Source organism: Nicotiana sylvestris, chromosome 6 (genome assembly GCF_000393655.2).
Source record: "Nicotiana sylvestris chromosome 6, ASM39365v2, whole genome shotgun sequence".
Taxonomy (NCBI): domain Eukaryota; kingdom Viridiplantae; phylum Streptophyta; class Magnoliopsida; order Solanales; family Solanaceae; genus Nicotiana; species Nicotiana sylvestris.
Window position 1 is genome coordinate 54512602 of NC_091062.1, and position 12669 is coordinate 54525270.

The 12669-nt window shown below is 44.2% G+C and overlaps 1 protein-coding gene across 1 annotated transcript; it reads left to right on the top strand.

Annotated features, from left to right (window-relative positions):
* Positions 1-3630: 3630 nt before the first annotated feature.
* Positions 3631-4893, top strand: LOC138870634 (uncharacterized). The gene is made up of 2 exons (XM_070148457.1): positions 3631-4320; positions 4519-4893. The coding sequence occupies exons 1-2, from the start codon at positions 3631-3633 to the stop codon at positions 4891-4893; spliced, it is 1065 nt and encodes a 354-aa protein (XP_070004558.1).
* Positions 4894-12669: the final 7776 nt, after the last annotated feature.

Consider the following 12669-nt stretch of genomic DNA (forward strand, 5'->3'; position numbering starts at 1 on the left):
AGGACCCCTCTTTACAAAATCCTTTCTCTATTCAAAACTTTTTGTCTTTTACAACTTGTTCCAACCTTTATCTTACTACTTGAACTATCTAACATGCTTTACTTGCAACTCATTTGATTCAACTATTTATATGGACTAATTTGTAAATATAAGTTCGGCCGGGACCCGCAGTTATGGACCAAGAGGGGTTCCTAACACCTTTCCCTCGAGGTTACTCCAAGCCCTTACCCTAATCTCAGGTAATGCAAACCAACTCAAGAGTTAAGCACTCCAGGTGCCCTAACGCACCATAATCCGTTAGGTGGCGACTCTTCAAATACCCAAATCCCAAAAGGAAACGAGTCATTACACCCCGTGAATATCGAAACCCGGACTTTCTCCCCGTGGAGGAAAAAGGGGGCGGGACAGCATGGCGACTCTACTGGGGATATCTTTTAGGCTCTTATCATAACGAACTTGTTTTTACAAATTAGTCCAAGAATGCTTATCCCATACCTTGCTCTCTTATCTGAATTTAATTGTCTATTTTTTCAAGCATTTATGATTCTTTTACCCTAAAAACTGACTTGTCTCTTTGTTTTCCTTTTTATGTAACTGTCTTTTCAATTATTTAAATTCAGTATTTATTTTTCCTACGTGAAAATACTTGCCTACATGTTATTAACTGCTGCATAAATCATGCTCCACATCATATTCCACTCGTGCGTCCCAAATCCTATAGCAACGCTTTAATGAGTGGTTGAGCTCTTCCTATTTATTACCCTTATATTCGGAAAGGCTTATTTGCGGTAAAACCAGTCGATCAGCGGTGCAGTCGACGGTTTCGTGCCTTCCCCGTTAAGTTGTCCGCTTGAGGGTACCAGTCTAAAACCCCATAGAAACCTTACTCTGTTTAAATTGTACATGCATCATGGTCAAACCTAGTTGGATCAGTTATGTTGTCCATATAATGATCCTTTAAGATAAGCCTTATCCAAAGTCCATCGGGTTTTCCATAATCCCAACAGACACAATCACTTTCTGTGCATTAATTTGGAGGACTAAATGTCGATATACTGATCATAAATGTATAAATAGTCGAGTCCGGTGGGGTAAGGCCTAACCCTTTTATTTTGCAAAAAATGAGGCACGAAGTCCCCAAATTTGGTATGGTTAGCAATATCCCTCCATTGTTGCTAGATTGGTGGGAAGCTCTTTCCTCGAGTGACAAGAAGCATGTGAAAAAGTACCTGTGTAACTTGCCTTCCCTGCTAGATATTAAGCCAAATAAAAAATTGATCGAGGCTGCTACCCTATTCTGGGATAGTGAAAGAGCTATGTTCCGTTTCGGTGGCATAGAAATGACACTGCTCCTAGAGGAAATTGGAGGACTTGTAGAGTTGACTTGGGACAGTCCCGGGCTTTTGGTGCTAGAAAACCGTACAAGCAGAGGATTTTTGAAGATGATGGGGCTGAAAAAGAATGTCGACCTAGTGTTCTTGAAGGACTCCTACATACCTTTCAAATATCTCTACGAGAGGTATGGCTACAACAAGTCTTTTCGCACTTATCATGATGAGATCGCCCTCACTTCACTGGGTCACATCCACAGTAGAGTGTTCGTGTTCATTGTGTGCTTTTTAGGGCTGATAGTGTTCCCAACGAAAAAGGGAAGAATCCACATTAGGTTGGCCATGGTTGCCAAAACTCTGATGGAGGGGATTAATGGACAGACGTATACCATAGTCCCCATGATCATAGTTGATATCTATAAGGCCCTGGAGCGCTGTCAAAGAGGGGTCCAACATTTTGAGGGTTGCAACTTGCTGCTACAGTTATGATTGTTAAAGCATCTCCAAAAGGGTCGATATCGCCAAGAATTTCTGCGAAGGGCTTGGAACAACCACATCGCTTTCCATCATCCTAAGCAGATGACCTACATTCCGGACAAATTTGCTCAGTCAAAAAGTGCCAGCGAATGGGTAGAGTTCTTCGATAATCTGACCGATGAACAGGTGCAGTGGATGGTTGAATGGTTTCCAACGGACGAGTTCATTATCAGGTCCAGGGATGCTTCACATTTGGTGTTGATCGGGTTGAGAGGGATATATCCATATGTCCCTATGCGAGTTATGAGGTAAGCAGGCAGAAAGCAGGTTGTACCAAGGGTCGTCAAGAAGAGTCATTTTTGGGCAGATTTCCAAGACTATGACATACCTTACAAGTGCCAAGCTCAACACATGTGGCACTACAAAATCATTGTGGAGAAAAGCACTGTTGATCCAGACAGATATCACGCGGGGTGCGAGCCTCTCTACCATGCATGATTGGAGGATAATCTGAAAGGAACGGTGACACCAGGGACTGGTCGAGGGAACCAAATCATAGACGAGGAAGCTGAAGCCCTAGTCAAATACAACAGGCTATGCAAGAGAGTCCACGACTCTGAGAATGAGCATCGGGAAATACATGAGAGGAACGTGAGGTTGATTGAGGAATGGAAAGAGATAGCAGTCACTTCCAACAGAAAACTGGAATACCTGGAGCGAGGAATAGTAGAGCTGGAGGGAAAAGTCATAAAAAGGATTGAAAACTGTCAGAATGCTGAAGGAGCCGAGGGAGGACATCTGGCCCGAGCCTACTTGCTGCTGGGGCTGCACGAGCTGGGAGATCTGTTTGATGGAGTCCGGAAGATCGAATCTGGAGAAGGTCCTTCTGGGACCAAATAGATTAGATTTACTTGCTTTTCTTAAAATCTAATAAGGCCAAGTGCCAGTAATGACTTGTTTTATTATTATGTTAGCGTCGTTTTTGGATTCGTCTACTTTTATATATTATGAAATGAAGCATTTATTGGCATTTGAAGTTCTCCAAATTTATTTGTCGCTAGGCCTACCTCGGCACAACAAGGCTCCCAAATTAGGATACGAGTTTATATCTCGCACTATGTGTTTAAATACTGCAAATATTTCAGGATCCCCACTAACTTGTTACCTTTTGTTTTGTTTTCTTTTATTATTGTTATTCCAATCCTCATAGGTTGGTTCATCCATACTGGCCTCGTCAGCATATCATACCAGATCTAGAGGCCCTCTACCTCCTCCTACTCCAAGCAACACAAAAAGTAGAGGGAAATCAAAGATTGACGACTTAAGTGGAATCCGAAAAGAAAACATTGAGAACATAGAGACCTCCGATGGCCGTAGTACTTCGGCCCCGAATGACCTAGTTTTGAGACCTTAACAAAAGATACTAGAACTGCAAGGAGAACTTGAGCAGGTCCGCAATTTGGCAAACTTATCACTCACCCTCAATGTCCCTGATCTCCACCAACAGAATGCAAAGAACCCAACACCTCCTCAAAACACACAAAATATCACTCCCCACCTCAAAATATCAATCCATTGCTGATACCAACTCTACCACAACAACATTAACCAATCCCGTACCCACCAACCACCACTTACCACACTCCCCAAAATACACCACTACTCATTCCCGATCCACAAAACTCCACCAATGACTATCGCTATACACTAAATTCCTGGCACCCATCAGAGCAATCCCATATATGTGGAAACTATACCACATTCTACCCAGCTAGTCTCCTATGTACCGAAATCCTCTGAAAAGGACCTATTTATGAAGAATATGGCCAAAGAACTCAAGAATCTAACAAGTGGAGTTCAAGGTGTTGAAGGCGATAAAGGAATAGAAGGTTTGAATTACAAAGATCTGTGCATACAACCCGATGTGGAACTGCCAAAGGGGTACAAACCTCCTAAGTTCGAAATGTTTGATGGTATAGGTGATCCCAGGGTTCACCTAAGGAATTACTGTGATAAGCTGGTTGGGGTTGGAAAAGACGAAAATATTCGAATGAAGCTCTTTATGAGGAGCCTTACTGGGGATGCGTTGTCTTGGTATATCAGCCAGAATTCCAAGAAATTGTCAAATTGGGTAAGCATGGCATCAGATTTCATGGACCGGTTCAGGTTCAACACAGAAAATGCACCTGATGTTTTCTACATCCAGAATCTCAAGAAGAAGCCTACCGAGACTATTCGCGAATATGCTACTCGTCAGAGGTCGGAAGCCGCCAAGGTCAGGCCCGTTTTGGACAAAGAGCAGATGAATAAATTCTTCGTCAAAGCACAGGATCCACAATATTATGAGAGACTGATGGTCATTGAAAATCACAAATTCTCTGATATCATTAAGCTCGGGGAAAGGATCAAGGAAGGGATCAAGAGCGAGATGGTAACAAATTTTGAGGCACTGCAAGCCACAAATAAGGCACTCCAATCAGGTGGCATATTGAGGAAAAGAGATGTTGGGGCAGTGATGGTGGCCCACGGCCCAAAAGGTCCACCCACATATCAAACACCTCCACCCACATATCAAACACCTCCACCCATATATTAAACACCTCCACCCACACATCAAGCATCGCCACCTACATATCAACCTTCATCTTCCAGATATTCCCAACCAGCCACTGTCCATCACACCAATAACTCCTAACCATCCCATTTCCAGTCACCACCAACTCGCCAAAATTATCCAAAACCAAGACCCAATTTTGACCGCAGGCTACCCAGACAATACACCGCCATTGTTGAGCCCATCGACCAATTGTATGAAAGGTTAAAGGTCGCAGGTTATGCCACTCCTATTCCTGCTGTGGCGCTAGAAAATCCATCACAATGGGTCAATCCAAACAAAATCTGTGCATACCACTCCGGTATAAAAGGGCACACCACTATTGAGTACCGAACATTGAAGGATAAGATTCAGACACTCATTGACAACAAGGTCATACAAGCAAAGGAAGCCACACCTAATGTCCACAACAATCCCCTCCCTGATCATATAGGTGACAGTGTACATGTTATAGAAACAAATGAGAAATAGGACCCTGAGGGGTCAATCGGGCTTATCCGAGAAGGCGATGACTTTAAGGTTGCAGTCACACTTACTCCTATCGTGGTTCAGACTCAGGCACCTATTGATGTTGAGGTAACTCCATTCGAGGTAGAGGTAACTCCGCCCACAGCCACCCCCGCTCCATTTGAAAAAAAAGTGGTCACCTTTTACTGTGACGATGTCAACCACACCCCCATTCAACTCAAAAGCGATACCCTACGATTATGTCACCGAGGCTTGACGAAAAGGGAAGACTAATATAGAGGAATCTGACGCCACACAAGGAATGACTAGAACTGGAAGGGTCTAAACACCTGAACACCTAGGAGGTTCAAGTAAGGATGCCACTGCTAGGCAGCCTATCATTAAGATAGTGATGGATGACCTATAGAGGAAAGTAAAGGCAAAAGAGTATTCTATTGTTGATCACCTGAACAAAGTCCCTGCTCAGATATCTATCTTGTCACTATTACAGAATTTACAGGCACATAAGAATGCCTTGATGAAAGTACTGAGCGAGGCCTATGTACCTAATAATATCACTGGTGGAGAAATGGCCAACATGGTCGGTCAAGTGCTGGAGAGCCATAAGATTATCTTCCATGAAGATGAGTTGCCGCCCGAAGGTCTGAATCACAAACGAGCATTGCATATCACAGTATAGTTTGAAAACAAGTTCATTGCTAGGGTCCTGGTTGATGGAGGTTCTAGTCTGAATATATGTCCACTGGATACCCTGAAAAGGTTGGACAAAGGTTTCCATGAAATACGGACCGGAAGCATGGATGTGAAAGCTTTTGATAGGTCCCAGAGGGCCTCGATTGGGGAAATCAACCTTTGCTTGCAGATGAGACTAACTTAGTTCGAGGTTGAATTTCAAGTGCTTGACATACCAGCCTCATATAATCTTTTATTGGGCTGCCCATGGATCCATGGTGCTGGAGCCGTGCCTTCCACACTACATCAAGTCGTAAAATTCGAATAGAACCGCCAGGAGGTAATCATTCATGGAGATAGGAGTAACCCCATCTACACTAGTCAAACCATCCCGGCCATTGGACATAGAAGAAGGCTAGGAGGGGAGACCGATCACCATATTGAACGGGTCAATGCCATCGAGAAGGATACGTGATGGAGTAACAAAATAGAGAGCATACTAGCATGGTCCGGATATGAACTCGGCAAAGGGTTGGGAAAGAACCTCCAGGGTATCACCAAGCCGATACAATTGAAAAATCATGGTACCACCTTTGGGCTCGGATACCAGTATACATGGCAGGAGTACAGGAAGTGGTCGCCAAGTGGTCGCCTCCATGGCGTGGACCGTATTACCCTCTTGAGCAACCGATACCCCATTTGGAACAGGCTTTCTATCAGGCACACACAATATGGGGAACTACTAAAGAAGAAGCACTAGCTAGATGAAGGATCTGTTCTTGGAAGATGAGGATATGGACTACAGTGCCATAATTGAGGAGGAGAACGAAGAAGGCCTTTCCATTCACACCGTGGAAAAAGGAGATGTTCTCAGAAACTGGACCGCCACACCATCCCGAGCCCGCTGAGTCCCTAGGTAGCTTGGCAGAATTTATAGCTGTTCTAGGCATTTAAAATTTCCAGCAATTTTGTTTTAAGATTTCTTTGTTTTAAAATAAATGCTCGATCCACCTTGCCGAGATTTGTTTGAACAATTTTCTCAGTTTTAATCAAACACATTTATCCTTTATCATTATTCATTAGTATTTTTATACTTTTCCCTTCTATTGTGTTATTATTACTTTTCCTGATGAACAAGTTATTGTGACATGTAATGAGGCAATGCAACATGAGAATAGTGATTCAGAGGAAGAAGATAAGATGCCCGAGTAAATTGTCATAAAAGTTGAGAATAAGCCTAAATCCAACTTGGACAAAACAGAAGCAGTAAATTTAGGAGACGCCGAGACCGTCAAAGAGGCCCGCATCAGCATTCACTTGTCGCCAACAGAGAAGGAAAAGTATATTCGTTTTCTAAAGGAATATGAGAATATCTTCGCATGGTCGTATGAAGATATGACCGGTTTGAGCACATCTATAGTAGCTCACAAGTTGCATACCAATCCCATGTACCTGCAAGTCAAGCAGAAACTCAGAAAATTCAAACCAGACATGAGTTTGAAGATCAAGGAGGAAGTTACCTAGAAGATCAAAGCCAAAGTTTTCAGGGTGGTTGAATACCCAACCTAGTTATCTAACATTGTGCCAGTTCCGAAGAAGGATGGGAAGGTCAGGGTATATGTTGATTATCGGGATTTAAACAGAGCAAGTCCCAAAGATGACTTTCCACTGCCAAATATACACATCCTGATCGATAACTGCGCCAAGCATGAACTCCAATCCTTTGTAGATTGCTTCGCAAGTTATCCCCAGATCTGGATGGATGAAGAAGATGCCGAGAAGATAGCTTTTATTATGCCTTAGGGTGTATACTATTACAAGATGATTCCATTCGGTCTGAAGAACGCAGGGGCCACTTACATAAGGGCCATGACAACCATTTTTCATGATATGATACACAAAGAAATAAAAGTGTATATGGACGACGTCATTATCAAATCCAAGAGGGATGCAGATCACATAGCAGACTTGAGGAAATTCTTTGATAGGCTCAAGAGGTACAATTTGAAGTTGAACCCTGCAAAGTGTGCATTCGAGGTTCCCGCAGGAAAGTTATTGGGATTCATTGTCAGTCGCCGAGGGATCGAGCTAGATCTGACTAAAGTCAAAGCTATTCAAGATTTACCACCACCCAAAAGTAAAAAGGATGTGATGAGCTTCCTGGGACGGCTCAACTACATCAGCCGATTTATAGCACAGTCCACAGTAATATGTGATCCCATCTTCAAGATGCTGAGGAAAGATGCCGAGACAAGTTGGACTGAGGATTGTCAGAAAGCTTTTGACAAGATTAAGGAATATATGTCCACATCGCCAGTTCTGGTCCCGCCAGAGCGAGGAAGACCTTTGCTACTTTATCTATCCATGTTAGATGGTGCCTTTGGATGTGTTTTAGGACAACATGATGAGACAGGAAGAAAGGAGCAAGCCATATATTACCTGAGTAAGAAATTCACACCTTATGAGGTACGATATTCTCTGCTTGAATGCACTTGCTGTGCTTTGACCCGGACAACCCAAAAATTGAGGCACTATTTCTGTGCCTATACTAAATACCTCATATCCAGGATGGATCCTCTGAAGTACATATTTCAGAAGCCCATGCCTACTGGGAAGTTGGCTAAATGGCAGATACTATTGAGTGAGCTCGACATCATCTATGTAACTCAAAAGACAGTCAATGGACAAGCATTGCCAGATCACCTCGCCGAAAATCCAGTGGGATGAGGATACGAACCCTTAAAAACGTATTTTCCCGATGAAGAAGTATCATTCGTAGGAGAAGACATTACGGAAGCATATGATGATTGGAGAATGTTCTTTGACGGAGCCACAGATTTCAAAAGAGTAGGCATTAGAGCAGTCTTGGTATTAGAAACGGGTCAGCATTATCCCGTATCTGCTAAACTCAGATTTTTCTTCACCAACAACATGGCGGAGTATGAAGACTGCATACTAGGGCTCAGCATGGCATTCGACATGAACATTCAGGAGTTGTTGGTGATCAACGATTCAGATTTGCTTGTGCACCAGGTGCAAGGAGAATGGGCTACCAAGAATTCCAAGATATTGCCATATCTGCACCATGTGCAGGAATTGAAAAGGAGGTCACAAAGATAAAATTCCGACATGTGCCCAGAATTCAGAATGAGTTCGCCGATGCATTAGCCACTTTGTCGTAAATGATACAACATCCAGATAAGAACTATATTGATTCCATTCCGGTGAGGATCCATAAGCATATTGTGATCATGTCGAGGAAGAAGCAGATGGAAAGCCTTGTGTACACGGTGAAATCGGAGGAATCTATTTCCCGCCACTAAGGTGCATTCGGGGGGTCATATCAGTATCTCGAGGCTGCAGGACTACGATTGAGCTCCCTCCCCCGAGGTTCACCCACGACCCAACAAAGATCCCGAGGGTAGGGAATTCCCAAGGCGAGCAATCAACATCAGCAGAGTCTAGCATCGTGCCTAGCCGTCTCATCCCCATATCTTTACATTTAATGCACTCTGTACTATATTGTATTCCCTCTCCTATATAAAGGGAATCCATACCACTTTGTAAGGGGCTGTTGTCACTCCAACTACACTACACAAGATCAATAATATCTCTCTCTCTTTCTTCTCTAACTTACTCGTTCTTACTCACTCGAGGCCCTCATTGGCATTTATTACTTTCATACGTATTGTTCATTTATTGCTTGGCATTGGCCATAAAGATCCTTGTTTGATCATACCTTAACTGTTATCCCTTTCTTGATTGCCCCGATAGCTCGAGATCGAGCCGGATATTGACCCCGAGGCTTCTTCATCGACCAGTCCGAGGCTCGGGCGGCAAGCCCCTAGGTTTGCTTACTGCCCCGTTTTAGCTTGTATCTCTTCATTAAACTTCATATTCTTAACATCAACTGCTCTAAACAACTAGCATAAAAATAAATCACGTATTTTTAGAATCTTATTTTATAAATTTAATTGTTGTTACCATTTTCACGGTAAACAGTTTGGTGCCCACCGTGGGGCTAAAAATAATAGTGATTATTTTCTTGCTGGTTTCATCGCACAAACGCAAGTTATCTTTCATACTTTTTCTTGTCCAAAATCTCTTGATTTCAGGTCGAAATGTCTAGCTCGGTAAATAGAGTTGAGAACGACTACCTCGAAAATCACGGTGAAAATGATGTGGCCATTCCAGCCATTGGCGCGCCACTACAGAACCCCGATAATGCACCTGGACCGATTCTAGTGGATCAGTTTCGCAAGACACGCAATGGGTAGATGAAACCTCACACACCGATGGAAACATACAGCATGGCGACCAACTAGAAGCCCAAAAAACTCCGGCTCGGGAAGCACATAAAGTTAGTATTCGTGATATTTTTGAAATGATGTAGGCACAGCAGTTGGCTATTGCTCAGTTTGCAACCATCCGAAGACTCCCAGCATAGTAGCGCCAGAAACTACTCCCCCAGCCGAACGGGTACCAGAGAGGTCAAGCAACGACGAATCGGTAGCCGATCCTACCATCATGAAAATACTGGAGGACTTCACCAAGAGGATCGAGTGGGGCGAGAAAATGATAGCAGCCAATGATAAGAAGGTCGAAACTTATAACTTTAGAGTTGACCAAATCCCAGGCTCCCGGTCCTGAAAGGTGTAGATTCGAGGAAGTTCGTGCAATGGCCGTTCCTAGAGGAAGCGGCCCCGAAACCCATTCCAAAGAAGTTTAGAATGCCAAAACTCCCAAAATACAACGGGACCTCGGATCCCAACGAACATGTCACTGCCTATACGTGTGCGGTGAAGGGCAACAACATAAAAAATGATGAGATCGAGTCTGTCCTGCTGAAGACATTTGGAGAAATGCTCTCGAAGGGGGCCATGATGTGGTACCACAATCTAGCTCCCATATCCATTGATTCATTTGCCATGCTAGCGGACTCCTTCGTAAGGGCGCATGCCGGTGCCATCAAGGTAGCGACAAGGCAGTCCGACGTCTTCAAGATTAAGCAGAGGGAGAATGAAATGTTGCGAGAATTCGTGTCTCGTTTTCAGACAGAACGAATGGAGCTACCCCTGGTCTCTGATGACTGGGCAGTACAGGCCTTCACTCAAGGCCTGAACGAACGAAGCTCGATAGCGTCGAGGCAGTTGAAAGAAAATCTGATCGAGTATCCCGCCGTGAGCTAGGGCTTGCTCTATCAAGGGGAATCCATCCCATACTTCCCTCCTATGGTCCAAGGTAATGTTTTGGAGTATTTTGAGTTGATTACTACTCTTAAACACTTATATTAACAAGGATTGATCTTGAAAATCCATAGATTCCCATTCAAATCCCTAAATTGGTCAAGAACACTACAAGTGGGGATTCTCAAGATTCTTACTACAAGAGGTATGTCTATCATCTCTAACTACTCTATGGTGATTATCTATGTATGATATATACGTTAAAACTATTACGCAACGCCTTCCTGATGTTCTTTGGAAGGGCAACGTAAGGCTAAGCAACCGATGTCAGTGCGGTTGTTGTCTGCCAATGAGATCCCCTCCGCATGCTAGACTAGATTGTTAGTGCCGTGCGGGAAAACCAATGGCATGAGCAATTGAGGAATCTGAGAGAGAATTGGGTTTTGAATGGTGATAATGATTTTATTGATGAATGAAATGCTGATTACAAAAGTTGCGGTGTCGAGGGGGAGAGACACCAGTTTAGAAAATTGCTTGCTTGAAAATGTTTGATTGTTTGATCCCCCCCCCCCTAATAATACTTAAAAAAAATAAACCAAAGTTACATGACTAGTCCTAATAAAGTTGTAGAAGCACACTGAATGAAAATGATGTAAACTAGCCTATAATTACAATGAAAAGGACTTAGGTTATTACAATGTAGAACCAAGTACGATGGCAACAACTTTGTCTTGCGGGTCAGGGTCGGTGCGCGTGGTGCTGTGGGCGCACGACACTTGCTGTGTTGGCCTGAGGCTGGGCGCTGGTGCTTGGCATCAGGGTCTATGCATGAGGCGCTGCTGGAATGGGCCTACAGCTGGGCGCTGGCGAGGCATCAGGATCTGCGCACGCGGCATTGTCAGGGCGCACGGCGCTGTTGTCATTGGCCAGTCATTGGGCGCTGGTGAGAGGCATCGGTGGGGCGATAGAGGTGCATGCACGCTTGTCACTTGGCGCAGCCAAGACCACAGGGCTGACCATGGCGCTAGGTATTGTGAGGCTTGCTAGGCCGCCATGGGGCGCAGCCAAGGGGTCATGGGGCGTGTCTGGAAAGCAGCCCATGACATTCTCCCCCACCTGAGTTGGCGCCATCCTTAGAGCCTTATGATGATGATGATTCTGGTGGTTGTTGGATGGGAGGTCTACGCCCTTATATCCTTTGAGCTTGTTGTTGTAGCGATGCAATGATTTCATGCGGCTGACATAGAAGACTGGATGGATCTTCCTCCAGGATGGAGTTTTCACCTGGTATGTAGACTTCCCAATGTGTTTTTCAATGTGCAGGGGCCCGATGTATTTTTGTTGCAGGCGAGGGTCATGAGTCCTCTCTGCAAACAAGTATCGCTTTGGGATGCATAGCAGTACTTTGTCCCCTATTTGATGTTGGGCAAATCAAAGATTTTGTTCGGTGAATCTTTTTGCCCGCTCTTGGGCTTTGACGAGATAGCTCCGCACTATCCCCATGTTGCGCTCCCATTCGCTCGAGAAGTTGGTAGCTCGAGGAGATTTTGGCATGGTTGATGCGTTCACCATTTGCGGGAGAAGCGGTTACTGTCCGGTAATAATTTCAAAAGGGCTTTTGTTTGTATGATGACTCTTTTGAGAATTGAAACACAGTTGAGCAACATCCAAGAGCTTCACCCAATGCTTCTGTGATCCGGTTGCAAAGTTGCGGAGATATTCCTCCAGCATGTCATCGAACCGGTCTATCTGGCCATCCGATGGTGGATGGATGTCTGAGTTATGACTCAATGTTGACCCAAAAAACCTGAAGAGATGGGTCCAAAAGTTGCTAGTGAAGCGTGAGTCGCGCCTACTAACAATGTCTTTGGGCATGCCCCAATGTTTGACAATGTGCGAGAAGAAGAGTCGATTTGTATCT